Raw genomic sequence first — 16,765 nt, 5'->3', positions numbered from 1 at the left:
AAGGTGGTGGTATAAAATCCTGGACTGTATCCATTGTTAAAAGTGGAGCTGAAACTTTTTATAAAAGTGTCATTTGGAAAACCTGGTCTGGATTTCGGAATACAAACCACTAAGGGAAAGCATTATAGAACATAGAACATACAGTGCAGAAGGAGGCTATTCGGCCCATCGAGTCTGCACCGACCCACTTAAGCCCTCACACCCTATCTCCGTAACCCAATAACCACTCCTATCCTTTTTGATCACTAAGGGCAATTTATCATGGCTAATCCATCTAACCTGCACGTCTTTGGACTGTGGCAGGAACCAGAGTACCCGGGGGAAACCCATGCAGACACGGGGAAAAAGTATTATGAAAGAAGATTTTTAAGCCATATTTTTGGGAGTGGAGTTTGGAACTCTCCAATGATCATCATCTGGGGAGATTCTGAGGAATCTAACGTGGGTTCAGAGTGGAGTGTGTGTATTTGACCACAGTCATATTGTGTGCTTAAAAGGGACATGGTGTTAATGAGATCATTGTAGATAAAGATGTTTTTAATCTGTGTTAATCCCAAAACCTGTGTGTAATTGTTAAAATAAAGGGGATTAAAGACATATTATATCATAATCCAATTTTTTCATGTTTAATCAATGTTTTTTCCTTGTTGTTAAAACTAATTAGCAGTCCTGTAACTCTATTCCTCAACTTTTGATTTATTTTTTAGTGAAAAAAATTAAGATTATGGTCTTTTGAGCTAGGATTTCATTCTGGAATTGTCCCGTCTGGTTATTGCATCAACTGGGGTCGGAACACTCTTTAACATACTTTGACTCTATTTGGTGCTGTCTTCTGCTCTCATTTAACACTTTGCTTTGCTCCTATCTGAATGCCCTCTCAGGTTCCCATCTCCCTGACACGCTAGTTTAAGGGTTATTAAGGTTTGCAGCTATTTATATATAGCAAACCAAATGAGCAATAATCTCACCGGTTTACTTCATTATTGGCATTTCTTGTTGCCCTGAACCAACTTTCTATGTCATTTATTTGAACAGTTAAGAGTCAACCACGTTGGTGTGGAACCAAGTCACATATATGCCAATCTGGGCAACAACGGGAGATTACCTATCCTAAAAACATTAGCTGAGATTTTACCACAAACTGACAGCTTCACGGTCACTGTAACTGATGGCCGCTTTTTAGTTCCAAATTAAGAGAGTGAATTCTATGTTTCCAAACTGCCGAAGTGGGATCTAAATCCACATTCTCTGGATTTTTAAATAGAGTGTCCGGATCACCGGTCAGTAACAGAGCCATTGCATTACAATATCGCCACCCCACCTCTTTATATCACCTGCCTAGCCTGATCCTATTCGCAATCAATTGAGAATTTGGGAACTTTATCTCTCGCTCTCCTCCCAAAATAAATATTTTTAATGAAAAAAGGCCATTGGTGACAAGATTTTACGCTGAATGAAATTTCATGCATTAATCAATTTGAATAAATGTAACCAGTAAATACCAGACTTTTCTATGGTCTGTGAACAATAGAGAATACATTTTTCTGGGAAATAAAAGCATATTAAAAGAGCCCAAAACCGAACAAATACCTTCCATAAAAATGTCTGTGACAAAAGAAAGAAAAAGGCAGTTTAATGCGACATTAATTGGACAGTTTGGAACAACTTAAAAAAATTAGAAGTCTGGCATATATGCTAGTTAGAATCTCATTGTATGTGAATAATGAGGTGCTAACTGACCCATGTAGATGAACGATTAATAGATCAGCATTTGCAAAAATGAGAAAAGGGATCATTAATCTGTTGTTTAAGTGCGCAATTTGTGTATAGACTGCAAAACTATACACTTAAATGAAAATTACTGTTATTATACACTTGACAGAACAGGTTTCGTGAAAACAGATGGGAGGACGGATGTTAGTTTAAAATAAACTTGAATAGGACAGGCAATTAAGTGAACCAAACTATCTACATTTAAATGTCAGCTCTTCGTCAAAATATTCCATTTCATAAGAGCTTTTGTCTGTCTTTTCCCCAACTTGTTCTCCTCTTGTTGTCTATATAATGACAGAAAAGGCAGGAACTATTGTGAAACTACCTTGTAGGATGTGTGCAAGATCTATCAGAGTTGACTCTTATTTAAATTTTTCTTCTTTCCATTGAAGGAACTTTCTGTTAAGCCCACTCCCTGCACATTCATAGAGACCGATGACCTAGGAATGTGGGTGAAATACAACCTCATAATTCATCTTGGCGAGGTGCTCCAATCCAATTCACTGTGCCACTGTACCTCATAATTATTCTTTTCTGTTCAATGAAAATAATTAGCAAAATAATAATAATTACAGAACCATCATTTAGGTAAACACAAACTTCAAAATGGTGATGTAAACTCTTCATTTTAACCGCTTTATGCCAAAAGGGCAGGACAAAATATTTAGAATGGTGGGAAAAGAGAACAAACTAAATATGGTGATAAAAGCAGGAAAATATTGAAAATATATAACAGGTCCATCATCACCTAAAAGAGAATAGGCAAGTTAAATTTTCAATTTAACATGCTTTGTAAGAGAGAAAAGGGGATGAAAATGCATCGGTTTGAAGTCCGATCAAAGCCAGTGAATGGACTTATGAGAAAATAAGCATGGATTGCTAGAGGAAGGACATAAGTCAACTCACCAAGGCTGGAAAAAGGCACCTGACACTTGTCACCTCTTCCCAGCTTATTTTCATGCTTTACAGACCTAAACACCCATTAGCTGAGTCCTCATTGTAGTATTTGGTGTATCTGAGTTACTGTCTTCACCTGTGGTTTCACCTTCCCTCTTTATTTTGGATGGTCATGAATCATTGAATTTGCAGCTGAAAATGAAGCCTTTTGGTCCATTGGGGTAGTGACCATCATCTGGAGGGTTAGTGCTGAACTATCACATAATTGTTACAGTGCAGGAGGAGGCCATTCAGCCCATCATACCTGAACTGGTCTCCAAATAAGCATTATACTTAGTGCCAATCTCCTTTTCCCCATAACCCTGTACATTGTTTCTACTCAAATAGTCATCTAATGCCCTCTTGATAGTTTTGATGACTATACTTCCCCAAATAGAAAGTAGAGAAAGTTGGGTGGAGATGTTTACTATCACATCCCACCCTGTCTTTCAGTTTGTTTCCCATTCACCAGTCAGTAATGCCAACAACTATGCCTTCACCACCCGTCAGAGGTCAATGATAGACAGGAGGTAGGGTCCAACACAAATTTATTACTTCCCACCACTGGTACTCCCAACTCCAAATGGGACCAGGAGAAAAGTAATGGCCGACTCAAGGTGCGATGAATCAGGTTTGTCAACTCCCGAGTCAGGACGCGACGAGGCCAGTAAATCTCAGGAGATGCCTCTTGTGATATTTATGACCTTCAATACACCTCGTGAGATCTAATGAGATCTTGTGAGGCGTCATAATCTGGATCTCGCACTCACTGGGTTTGATTCAGATTTGCATATTCAAGTGAGCAGTTAGTGCCAGAGTTGCCAGGATCCAACGGCCTCGCCTCGGAGACCTCCTCGTGGCGCTGCCTAGCACTGGTCCACATAGACGTGGATGTAACAGCATCTGCAAGGGTTTCCCAGGCAATTGGGGGTCCCCGGCTGTTGGGCTCTGGCTAGAGTGGAACTCCTGATCCCAACCAGGCACTGTGGCACTGCCAGCCTGGCACCCTGGTGGTGCCACCCGTGTGATGCCAAGGTGTCCCGGTGTCACTGTCAGGCTTACAGGGGCATTGGGTGGCAGTGCCAAGATGCCTGGGTGGCATCTTGTCCGTGCCAAGTATCAGGCCTGGGGCTGCCCTGCCCTTATGAGGTGGGTTTAGGGGGCTCGACGACCCCTAATTGGTACATTGAGGTGTTGGGAGGGTCCAGAGACCAGAGTGGGTTGGGGGGGGGGGGGGATTTTGAGAGATCAAGGTGCCATTTTAAAATGACACCCCGATCTCTCCTTGCACCGGCGAGTGGAGTTTGTTAGTGCAAGAAATGGGTCTAAGTGCGGCCTAGATGGGGCATTCCTTACCAAAGCCCGGAAAATAAGCAGAGCTACGATTAATTGCGGAGTCATTCCCGGCGCTGCAAGTGCTGGGAAACACGCCGCTAAACGTGCCCAAAACGGGACTCTGTTTCTTTTCCATTAAATCACGCCCGCCGAGTTGGAAGGTATGAAACTCCAAATTCATTGATGGATGCAGAGGACCCAAAGTGTACTTTTGTGCTTCCAATATGACTCCCATTCCTCACTTCTCAGTGAAGAGAATCATAATTTTACAGCGAAGAATCTAGAACTACTATTTAAAAATAAGGGATCATCCGTTTAAAAGAGAGAAGAGGCTAAATGTTTTCTCTCAGAGGATTGTACGTCTTTGGAATTCTCTTCCTGAAACGTTGGTGGAATCAGAGGCCTGGAATCTCCGTTGGCGGGATCCTCTGTTTCACTGGCAGAGCACTGACGCCCGAGGATTTACCGTTGCCATGATGGTGCCCACAATGGGAAACCACATTGACCGGCTGCCAGGATGAAGAATCCTGCTGCCGGCGGGGGCTGCGTCACACCAGAAAACGGGTGCGGTGGGACAGAGAATCCGCCCAGGGTCTTTGAATATTTTTACGGCAGAGCTGGTTGGATTCTTGGTAAGCAAGGGGTGATAGGTTTTTGGGAGCAGGCAGAGTACAGATTTGAGGTTATTATCAGATCAGCCATGATCTTATTAAATGGCGGAGGATGCTCGAGAGTCCGAATGGCCTACTCCTTTTTTGTGGTCATGGTACAGAAGGAGGCCATTCAGCCAATCACATCTGTTCCTGCTCCTTATAAGAGCAAAACAATAAATACTACTCCCCTGTTCTTTCCCATTGTCCTCAAATACTTCCCTTTCAAGTATTTATTTATTTATTTTTTAAACGCGTTTTATTCATATCAAATCAGGTTACAGCAAATAAACACCCCGGGAAACATTCTTCCCAACAATCAACTATACAGTTTGTCCAGATTTTTCTCCTTTTTCACCCCCCCTCCCCATCACCCAACCCATCAGCCCCTGCGACGAACAGCTCCTGAAACACGGTCACAAACATCCCCCACCTTTTCTCAAACTCCCCTGCTGAGCCCCTTAACTCATACTTTATCTTCTCTAACCGCAGGAAGTCATACAGATCACCCATGCTGCTGCCCCCGGTGGCGATGCTGACCGCCACTCCAGCAAAATTTGTCGCCATGCAATCAGAGAGGCGAAGGCCAAGACATCGGCCTTCCTCCTCTTCATGAGCTCCGGCTTCTCTGAAACCCCAAATATCGACACTAAAGCGTTCAGGTCCACTACCTCCTCCACTATCCTGGCTAAGATTGCGAACACTTCCACCCAAAATCTTCCAAATTTTTCACAACCCCAAAACATGTGCACATGATTCGCTGGCCCCCGCCCACACCTCTCAGACTCATCTGCTACCCCCTGAAAGAACCCACTCATTCTCGCCCGAGTCATATGCACCCTGTGCACCACCTTAAACTGTATCAGGCTCATCCTTGCACAAGAGGAGGTGCCTTTTACCCTTTGCAGTGCCTCACTCCATACTCCCCAATTGATCTCCATTCCAAACGTCCCATTTCTCCTTGATCTTCACCACCCACTCGCCTCCCTGCTCCCCCAGCCACTTATATGTATTCCCAATTCTTCCCTCCCCTTCCACTTCCGGAAGCAGCAGTCGCTCCAGCAGGGTGTATCCCGACAATCTAGGGAACCCCTTTCAGACTTTCTTGCAAAGTCCCTAACCTGTAGACAACTGAACTCAGTACATCTCGGCAGCTCTATCCTCTTCCTTAGCTCCTCCAGACTGGTGAACCCTTCCTCCAAATACAAATCCCTCACCTTGACCAGCCCCACTTCCCTCCACCTCCTGTATACACTATCCACTCCCCCCCCCCCCCCCCCACGGCTCAAACCCATGATTCTCGCACAGCGGCGTTAGCACCGACACCCCTTCCACCCTAAAATGCCTCCTCAGCTGATTCCATATCTTCACTGTGGACTGCACCACTGGGCTCCCTGAATACCTACTCGGAGCCATTGGCAATGCTGCCATCACCATAGCCCTCAAACTAGACCCCTTACAAGATTCCTCCTCCATCCTAACCCACTGTACCCCTTCTCCTTCCCACTACCGCCGCACCTTGTCTACATTCATCGCCCAATAATAATGAAGCAAGTTTGGCAACGCCAGTCCCCACTGCTAACTCTGCCTCTGTAGCAGGGTCCTCCCCACCCTCGGCACCTTCCCCACCCATACAAGGTCAGAGATGATTGTGTCCACTTTCCAAAATAAGGTCTTTGGTATAAAGATTGGGAGAGCCTGAAAGATAAACAAGAATCTCGGCAGAATATTCATTTTCACCACTTGGATCCTCCCCGCCAACATTAAGTGCAGTGTATCCCACCTCTTAAGATCCTCCCTGGCCTCCTCCACCAGCTTCGTTAAGTTCCACTTATGGAGCCCCGTCCATTCCATCGCTACCTGAATCCCCAAGTACCTAAACCCTATCCCTCGCTACCGTAAATGGCATCCCCCCTAAATTAGCCCGCTGTGCCAGCTCATTCACCAGGAATACCTCGCTGTTCCCTACATTCAGGTTGTACCCAGAGAACCCTCCAAACCTCCCTGACAGGCCCATAATCCCTCCCATACTCTCTAACGGATCCGGAACATACAGCAAGAGGTCATTGGCATAGTGACGCCCGATACTCCCTCTGTCCCCTCATTATCACCTGCCACTCTGCCAACCCCCTGAGAGCCATCGACAATGGCTCTATGGCCAGCACAAACAGCAGCGGCGACATCAGGCACCACTGCCTCGTACCCCTGTCAAAGTCAAAGCTTCATGAGCTCATATTATTCGTCCTCACCCTCGCTCTTGGCGCCACATACAGCAACCGCACCCATGCCACAAATCTCGGCCTAAACCCAAACCTTCCCAAAACTTCGAACAAGTACCGCCACTCCACCCGATCCAATGCTTTCTCCGCATCCATGGACACCACCACCTCCGGTACAAGGGCTCGCGACGGATTCATCACCACATTCAACAGCCTTCTTATATTACTTGTGAGCTGCCTGCCCTTCACAAAGCATGTTTGATCTTCTGCAACCACCCCCGGGGCACAATCCTCCATCCTCCCTGCCAACAACTTAGAAAATAATTTCACATCCGTGTTCAATAGTGATATGGGTCTATATGACCCACATTCCACCGGACCCTTCCGTTTTTTGGGGATTAGTGTGATTACTGCCTACTTCATTATCTCCGGCAACTCCCCCTTCTCCACTGCTTCATTAAACGCCCCCAACAGATGTGGTGCCAGGTCCACGTAAATTCCTTATAAAATTCTGCCGGATACCCATCCGGCCCAGGGGCCTTCCCCGACTTCATACCCGTGATACTATCCAGCACCTCCCTCAACGCCAGGGGCTCCTCCAACGCCTGCCTCTTTGCTTCCTCCGCCTGGGGAAATTCCAGCTCGTCCAGAAACCAACCCATGTCCTCCTCCTCTCCTCCTGGGTCTGCCTCATAAAGTCCCTGGTCATACTCTCTAAATGCCTCATTTATTTTCCCTGGCTCTGACACCACATCCCCAGCCCCAGTCCGGATCTTCAATATTTCCCTGGATGCAGCCTGCCTCCGCAGCTGGTGCTTCAGCATGCGGCTCGTCTTCTCCCCATACTCGGATTGCATCCCTCTTGCCCTACACAGTTGCCCTACCGCCCTGCCCATTGTCAGCCTGTCAAATTGCCCCTGCAAGCTATTCCTCCTCGCCAATCCCTCCACAGTGGGAACCCTTGAATATTCCCTGTCCACCTCCATTATCTCGCTCACTAGACGGCTGTGTTCCGCTCTCCTTTCCTTATTCGTACGAACCGTAAATAAGATAATTTCTCCCTGGACCACTGCCTTCAGTGCTTCCCACAAAATGCCCGCCGACAACTCCCCATTCTGATTGAACTCCCCATAATCCCTAATTGCCAACCGCACCTTATCACAAAAACCTCCATCCGCCAACAACCCCGAGCCAAACCTCCACCCCGGCCTCTGCTCTCGTCCCGTACTGAACCGAATATCCAACCAGTGGGGTGCATGGTCTGAGATAACTATCCCCGCATACTCTGTCCCCTCCACCTTTTGTGAGGGCCACGAAGAATCCAGCACAAGTTTTCAGGATACAAAGAAATAACATTTATTTACAATAACATATATATACAACAGCAGCAGCAGCAACTTCCCTTGCTGCTCACCCCTCTCTTTCCCTAGTTCTAAACTGGCCAGCTCTATTTATGCAGGGAGTCTCTGCTAATGATTTCTCTGCCCCCTCATTGGGGAAGCTCATACTCCCACAGGATTGTGGGATTGTCATTAGTCCCCAGCCAATGGTAAGCAGGCAGGGTATAACACCACCCCAACCAAAATCTCCTGACTCACTACAAAGTAATCAATCCTCAAATGCACCTTATAGACATGTGAAAAAAAGGAATACTCCCTTCCCTTTGGGTTCTGAAAGTACCATGGATCTACCATACCCATCCTCTCCATAAACCCCCCCAGCTCCCTTGCCATTCGTACCATACCTATCGACCTGGGGCTCGATCTAGCCACCCTCGGCTCCAGGACACAGTTAAAATCTCCTCCCATGATCAACTGGTACGTGGCCAAATCCGGGATTGCTGCCAGCAACCCCCTCATAAAGCCTACATCAGCCATTTTGGGGCATACACATTTACCAACACTACCGGTGCCCCTTCCAATACCCCACTCCCTTTCAGGTGTATATCCAATTCCCTTTTGATAGTTTTGAATCTGCTCCCACCACCTTTTAAGGCAGTGCGTTCTGAATCATTTTGTTTTTTAAAAAATGGTTCACCTCATCTCTTCCCTCGTTTTTCTGTCCGGTATTTTAAATTTGTTGTCTCCTATTAGTTAAAACAAAGTAAAGAATTCAAAACTATGAAAGCCCCTCGTAATATTGAACACTTCTATTTGATCTTTTCTTCACATTCTCTGCTCTAAGGAGGACAATCTCTAGCTCTGCACATGACTGGAATTCCTGATACTTGGTAACTTGAAGGTCATGACTCGATGTGAGGCCTTTAATGAAAAATGTATTACACTCTTCAAGGTTCTGCTATTCACTTTAAGTGGGGTCTCGCTTTTCTTAGGGGTGTGATATATCCCTTTTCGGCATTGACAGGTTCTGTCAGTGATAATGCAGGGACCCTGCACTGCATAAGTAATGGGACGTAAAATGAAAACTTGTCCAGGGTCAAGAAAGGATCAATGCACCACACAAAAGTCCAGAGATGGGATTAGGAAAACCCAACCCTTATGCTGTAATCCTGTTTGCATGCCCTTTCTGCCTATTCTTATATTTTTCAGATGCCTATCCATCACTCTTTTATTGTCATCCTGCCTTAAGAGCTGCTTGTGATAAAACATTTTATGGTGTAATGACTCCACACGGAAAATAAATTCTAACTTCCCCTTTCATCTTCAAGTGTTCATCCCAATTTGATATCCTCCTGTTACCAATTTACCAACCAGTGAAAGTAAATTGTCTTTATATACCCTCGGAAAACCATACATAACAGTGTGAAGTCCTCCTTGGATTCTCATTCCAAAGAGAAAAGACCTAACTGTTCAAGCCTTTCTTCATGAAAATAGATTTTTGTTTTGTCTTGCCAATATCATTTGTTTAAGATGGCTGCCAGACCGGCACAATATTCCAATTGTGACTTAGCTAATAAATTGTATAAATTTAACATCACTTCCTTGTTTTCATTATTCAGTGATAAATTATTCAGTATAAATCACAGAATCTCCGCTATTGTAAATGTGTTGTCTCCTGCCTGTGGAAACAACGTATATAATGCAAAACTATCAAAACCTCTCATAATTTTCAACACCTCTATTTAGTCTCTGCTGTAAGGAGCACAATCTCAATTTCTCTAATTCTGATGTACTGTATCAGCAGTTTTTGCTTTGGAAGATGCAACCAATTTTAAGTAGATTTTACAATTTCTTCGCTTTCTCATGCTCCACTGAGATGTGTCCCCATCCGATCTGGCATTATGTACCTTGTTTACCAGCATTTTACTGAACCCCAAACCAGGATTTCATATAAAACTGACAGTTACAGTATAATTTGTTGAAGTAAATAATTGGGAGGCAGTGGCCTAGTGGTGATGTCACTGGACTAGTAATCCAGAGACCTAGACTAATGATCTGGGAACATGGGATCAAATCCTATCCTGGCAGCTGGTAGAATTTACATTCAATTAATTAAAAACAAATATGGAATTGAAAGTTATTTCAGTAATGCTGACAAACTTTAAAAACCCATCTGGTTCACTTTAAGGGAGGAACTCTGCTGCCTTTACCTGGTCTGGTGACTCCAGATCCACAGCAATGTAGTTGACTCTCAACTGCCTCCTGAAATAGCCCAGCAAGCCGCTCAATAGAAGGGAATGCAGGATGGGAAACAAATGCTGGCCTTGCCAGTGATGCCTACATCCCATCAAAGAATTTTTTTAAATGGCAAACTAGCAAATCCTTAGTTAATTCTTAGTGCAATTAATTCTTAGTGTAATTAATTTGTCGTGAACATTTCAATTCCCATTATAAACCTTCTTGCTACAAAAACATAAACATGTTGAAAAATTGTTTCTCTTGCAATTTAAATTGTTAGTCAGAGGGTGGAGGGGGGAATCAAGTTTTCTGGAGAAAGGTTTTGGGTCTGATTAATATTGTTCGTGTTCATATTTGCAACAGTGAAGGTGCTAAAATGTTTTAACACCAAATAATAAACTGCAAATGGAGTTTAGTGAATTTTTTTTAAAAGGTGTTAATTTAGAAAACAGATTGTTTTGAGATTGAAGAGTGATGGATCAATGCTACGTCAGCTTTGTAGCCTTTTGCACCCATAATAAATTGGGTGATGGGTGGAAAAAAAATATAAAGCACAATTAGCACTTACCTATCATTCTACAATGCATGAGCGATCGGATTGCAAGCACCCAGCTCCTGGGAAGATTTTCAGTGGCTCAGAAAATATGGAAATCACAGTCTTGCACAGCCTGACTGGGACCTACAGACAGATGTTTAAAAGAACTTCATGGCTTTGGGTTGGTGTCCATTAAGCAGGTTAAAATCGTAAAAAGAGGCCAGCTCCTGGAAGCAACAGCCCATAACAGCCTTCCCAAACAGATGCCGGAATGTGGCGACTAGGGGCTTTTCACAGTAACTTCATTGAAGCCTACTCGTGACAATAAGCGATTTTCATTTCATTTTTCATTTTCAAGCAACAGCTCCTAGATAAATGAAGAAACTTTCACACCACACCTGCTAAGTTTCCACCACATGGGTAAGATTAAAATCAAGTTAGTGAACATGAACTGCTCATGATTTTATGTTAGGCATATTCATAATTCTGCAGATGATAAGAACTTACACCAAAACCATGTCAACAATCCACTGAGGTTTGATCATGAGCTTATCATTTCCTTGAGCACTCTGAAGTGAATGGCATTGCAGTATTTTTCACATCAATCTTAACTAAAATAGTTCTTGCAGTTAATTCTAATGAAGCAATTTTAGATACACATCTGTAAGAAATCTGACAGAAATCTTTGTGTCCTCATTGGCTACAGGTGAGATCCCAGAGGATTGGAGGATAGCCAACGTTGTACTGTTAATTAAGAAGGGTTGCAAGGGTAATCCGGGTAATTATAGGCCAGTGAGCTTGACATCAGTGATAGTGAAATTGTTGGAAAAGATTCTCAGAGATAGGATCTATGCACATTTGGAAGTGAATAGTCTTATTAGCAAAAGACAGCATGGTTTTGTACGAGGGACGTCCTGTCTCACTAATTTGATTGACTTTTTTGAGGAGGTGACAAAAATGATTGACGAGGGAAAGGCTGTGGCTGTTGTCTACATGGACTTTAGTAAAGCATTTGATAATGTTGCTCATGGCAGGCTGGTGCAAAAGATTAGCTCACATGGGTCAGGGGTGAACTAGCTGGATGGATCCAGAACTGGCTTGGCCATAGATGACAGAGGGTTACAGGGGAAGGGTGTTTTTCCAAATGGAGGTCTGTAACTAGTGGTGTTCCACAAGGATCAGTTCTGGAACTTGGAAGAAAACATAGCGGGTATGATTAGCAAGTTTGCGGATGACACTAAGATTGCAGGAGTTGCGTATGGTGATGAAGATTGTCAGAGAATACAACAGGATATAGATAAGCTGCAAAATTGGGCAGTGAAACGGCAGATGGAATTTAACCCGGACAAATGCGAGGTGATGCACTTTGGTAGATAAAATTCAGGTGGGAGCTATAAAATAAATGGCAGAACCATCAGGAGCATAGAGACACAGAGAGATCTGGGCGTGCAGGCCCACAGATCCTTAAAAGTGGCAGCACAGGTGGAAATGGTGGGAAAGAAAGCATATGGCATGCTTGCCTTTATAAGATGAGGTATTGAGTATAAAAGCTTGAAAATTATGTTACAATTATATAGAATGTTGGTGAGGCCACATTGGAATACTGTGCACAATTCTGGTCACCGCACTGCCAGAAGGTCGTGGAGGCTTTGGAGAAAGTACAGAAAAGGTTTACCTACCAGGATGTTGCCTGGTATGGAGGGTATCAGCTATGAGGAGATATTGAATAAACTGAGATTGTTCTCCTAGAGGTACGAAGGCTGAGGGATGACCTGATAGACGTTTATAAAATTATTCGGGGTATGGATAGGGTGAACAGTTGGAGGCTTTTTTCCAGGGCGGAAATGACAATTACAAAGGGGCACAAATTCAAGGTGAGAGGGGAAATATTCAGTGGAGATGTGCGGAGGAAGGTTTTTACACAGAGGGTGGTGGTGGCCTGGAATGCACTGCCAAGTGAGGTGGCTGAGGCAGATACGTTAACGACCTTTAAGACTTATCTGGATAGGCACATGAACAGACGGGGTATAGAAGGATACAGGCAATAGGTCTAGATAGGACACATGATCGGCGCAGGCTTGGAGGGCCGAAGGGTCTGTTCCTGTGCTGTATTGTTATTTGTTAATACTGGGACTGTATCATTTTCAGAAGAAAGAAAAACTGATGCAAAATATTTAGCCTCAATATATTTTCACCTTCACACATAATTTACCCTCACAATAGACTCTTGATTATTCTAGAATCTAGCTGAAAAATTAATACTTCCATCATTACTGCAGTTATCCACTCTTTTTCTTCTAACACTGTTTTAGGTTTATGAAACTAGCTTTAGGTTGCCTAATCAGCATGGACAATTAAACTTTTGTACATTGTAAAAAGTCAACTAACTTTATGAACATTGACATTTGACCATTTACATACACTTTAGCACTAATTTCTTTCCCCTAGGGATGTATTGTTCTTCAATATTCGTTTATAAATAATCATTTTTTCTTTTGTATTGCAATTATTATTTTGCAACGGCACATTTTGATTTTGATTTCTTCAAAATCCTTCCTGCAAGTGCAAAATGAATTCTCTTGAAATTAAATGTTAACATTGAATTATCAGTAATCTTAATCACCTCAGTAACTGAAATTATGATCACTGTTGCTCCACTTACACAGAGTACAGGTGACTACTAAGTACTGAATCTAATAATTGTTTTTCTTTGATACTCTCCCTAATATGTTGGATTGGATTGGATTTGTTTATTGTCACGTGTACCAAGGCACAATGAAAAGTATTTTTCTGCGAGCAACTCAATGGATCATTAAGTACATGAAAAGGAAATAAAAGAAAATACACACTAGGACAACACAAGGTACACAATGTAACTAGATAACACCGGCATCGGGTGAAGCATACATGGGTGTAGTGTTAATTAGGTCAGTCCCTAAGATGATTGTTTAGGAATCTGGTAACAGCGGGGAAGAAGCTGTTTTTGAGTGTGTTTGTGCCTGTTCTCAGACTTTTGTATCTCCTCCCTGATGGAAGAAATTGGAAGAGTGAGTAAACTGGGTGGGGGAGGGGGAGGGGGGGGGGGGGGGGGGGGGGGGGACCTTGATTATGCTGCCTGCTTTCCCCAGGCAGTGGGAGACAGAGTCAATGGATGGAAGGCGGGTCCGTGTGATGGACTGGGCCGTGTTCACGACTCTCTGATGTTTCTTGCGGTCTTGGGCTGAACAGTTGCCATACCAGGCTGTGATGCAGCCAGATAGGAAGCTTTATATGTTGCATCTGTAAAAGTTGGTAAGAGTTAATGTGGGCATGCTGAATTTCCTTAGTTTCCTGAGGAAGTGTAGGCACTGTTGTAGCAATTTAGTTAAATAAGGAAGCAATCATTAACAGCATCTGCAAATAACTTGATTTTACCTGCTTCTGTACAGGAATATCTTTACTGGACCAATTAATGGAAAGACTATTAAAATCCCTCAAGGTAACATTGTTACACTGTTCTATTATTTGACACCCTGAACTACCTGTCGAGTCTATAATACATGCCAAAGATCAGGATTTGAGCAACTCCATGCTCTCGTTGTGCTCAAAATCTTTCAACAAATAAAGAAACATTTTAAGAATTGGGACATGAGCTCCTATGTACCACAAGAACCTCCCTCCCCCCCCCATGTGCCTGCTCAATTTCCACATTCTTTTCCACCAATGATCTATCTAATTTATTCTTAAATGGTGACATGGAGCAGGATTCAGTCAGGCTGACGGAGTCTCAGAGAACCCATGGTGAATCCCCCGTCACTGCTGTGGAGCAGACCCAACTGAATCAATTGGTTTTAGGTACTGAAGTGACCACCATCAGTCTTTGCCCACAATTGAGGTCTCTAGCAGCAGAAGGCCTGCCCACTAAGAGCTGTCAGCCAATCACAGACTGGCAGCTCCATCTGTCACCAGCGCAAGTGGGAGAGGTGGCAGCTGGCAGCAATGCAGCCACCAGTGACCCAGGATCATTGTGGGTTTCCAGATAAAAGGTGAGTGAAGGCAGGTGGGGATTATATGGTGGGGAACACATGAGGGGGAGGATTGGAAACAAGGGCAGTGGCATGGATTTTAGTCCCTCCACCCTCTCCCCTCACTTTCTGGATCCATTCATCGAGCACAAAGTGGCCTTCGCAACACTTTCCTATCTGATCCTCAACTGTCACCTGTTTTATGGGGGTCCGTGGACAATCAATGGCCAGTTATGTGCCTTATCCGGCTCTTGCCACTAATTTACCTGTAGCGTGGAGGCCCACACCAAGTGGCTAACCCAACACCTTTTACCCTGGGGGCTGATGTCAGGCAAAAATGGAGGGGAGGGCCTTTGGGAGTACCCTGTGCCCATTGGAGTCGATCTCCTGGCTCCACTCCTTTAACCCTGTCCCAACCTCTCAAACCCAGACCCCCAACCCACCCACTCCTTTACTTGGGGCCTGCTATCAAGGCTCCACCAATTCTCCAGATTTACCTTTAGTTCGGCCTCAGCTCCTCGTCTTTGAGGACTGAATGTAAAACAGCTGCGGGGCAGTGAGCCTTTCTAGTCCAGACAGGGGACGGGTAACACAACAGCCCGTAAAACCCAGCCTACTATTACATATTCAGGATCAGATATATCTCCGCCAGGCAGCAATGTTTAGAGTGTTAGGCTGCCGCAATGTAGGGTTTGTTGACAGTTTAATTTTGTTCATTTTCCACAACTGTTTCCTTTTGTTCTTTATTAATATGTTTACCCCATTCATAGGTCTGTTTAAAAACAGACCGAAGTGCGATGACTCTCTCTGATACTCCACCTTTGGGATGGTTGGCAGTGGGCTGGTGGTGAAGCGCACTGGAAAATATTTATATGTGCATCAGGAAATTCACAATATTAAGCTCAGTTGCTCGACTGAGTTTGGCTTTCATAAAGTGGCTATAGAAGAACCATTACTGAAAGAAACCTGCCATTAGCAGGGCTCATGTTTTCTTTAAAATAAGTAATGCCTACCCTATACACTAATGCCTGATCCACTATGACAGCAAAAATATATAGTTTTAATGAAAAATGAATCCAATTGAAGGATTTCAAAATAAAACCACTAAGCTGTTAGAAATTCAATATCGTACATACACAAAATTTATCTGATTTAGTTGATAAATATACCCCTCAGAGTAATTTTGCCTTATTGAGATTGACGTCATTAATTTAGGTTACTGGTGTGCCGTCTCTTGCTGGTTTTGTATGTATTTCAGTAAAATAACCAGATTTGCATTGAACCATTTTTAAGTTTAAATGCTCATGCATGTTTCATTAACCAACTGCTTTCGGTGACAGCTGGAATTTAGACTGTTTTTCCTATCCATTTATAGAGCCTGAAGGCATGCTACCTCCAGAGGTCAATGTGATCAATAGTACAGCTGTTCGTGTCATCTGGACATCACCATCAAAACCAAATGGTCTTGTCACCGAATATTCTCTATATGTGAATAAAGAGCAACGCAATACTGGCATGAATTTACCCGGGTCTTTTGTAATGAGAGACCTCCTTCCATTTACTGTATATGAGGTACAGGTGAGGAAAGAATTGTTTATTTTATTTTAAATAGTTTTCAGGTAATTCTGCGTTTTCCAGCTATTTCTTGTGTGCAGTCCTTTTAATTTGGTACATCATACCCAGTTAAACCGTGCATTTCACTTTGACATAAAGCACTTTTAAGTTTGGGTCAGTT

The 16,765-nt window shown here is 43.6% G+C and overlaps 1 protein-coding gene across 6 annotated transcripts in view; it reads left to right on the top strand.

Annotated features, from left to right (window-relative positions):
* The window catches only part of ush2a (Usher syndrome 2A (autosomal recessive, mild)), a 1,354,742-nt gene that overhangs the window by 983,974 nt on the left and 354,003 nt on the right, over positions 1 to 16,765 (top strand). For all 6 annotated transcript variants that reach the window (XR_005462328.1, XM_038811752.1, XM_038811743.1 and 3 more), the window contains one exon: positions 16,406 to 16,608. Coding sequence is in view for 5 of the 6 variants with exons in the window: in XM_038811752.1 (XP_038667680.1) it covers positions 16,406 to 16,608 (203 nt within the window). In the remaining variant the exon portion in view is untranslated. The remainder of the gene's footprint in view (positions 1 to 16,405; positions 16,609 to 16,765) is intronic.

The sequence above is a fragment of the Scyliorhinus canicula genome, chromosome 1, assembly GCF_902713615.1.
Source record: "Scyliorhinus canicula chromosome 1, sScyCan1.1, whole genome shotgun sequence".
Taxonomy (NCBI): domain Eukaryota; kingdom Metazoa; phylum Chordata; class Chondrichthyes; order Carcharhiniformes; family Scyliorhinidae; genus Scyliorhinus; species Scyliorhinus canicula.
The sequence above is the reverse complement of the archived record's forward strand: the minus strand, read 5'-3'. Positions and strand labels throughout refer to the sequence as shown.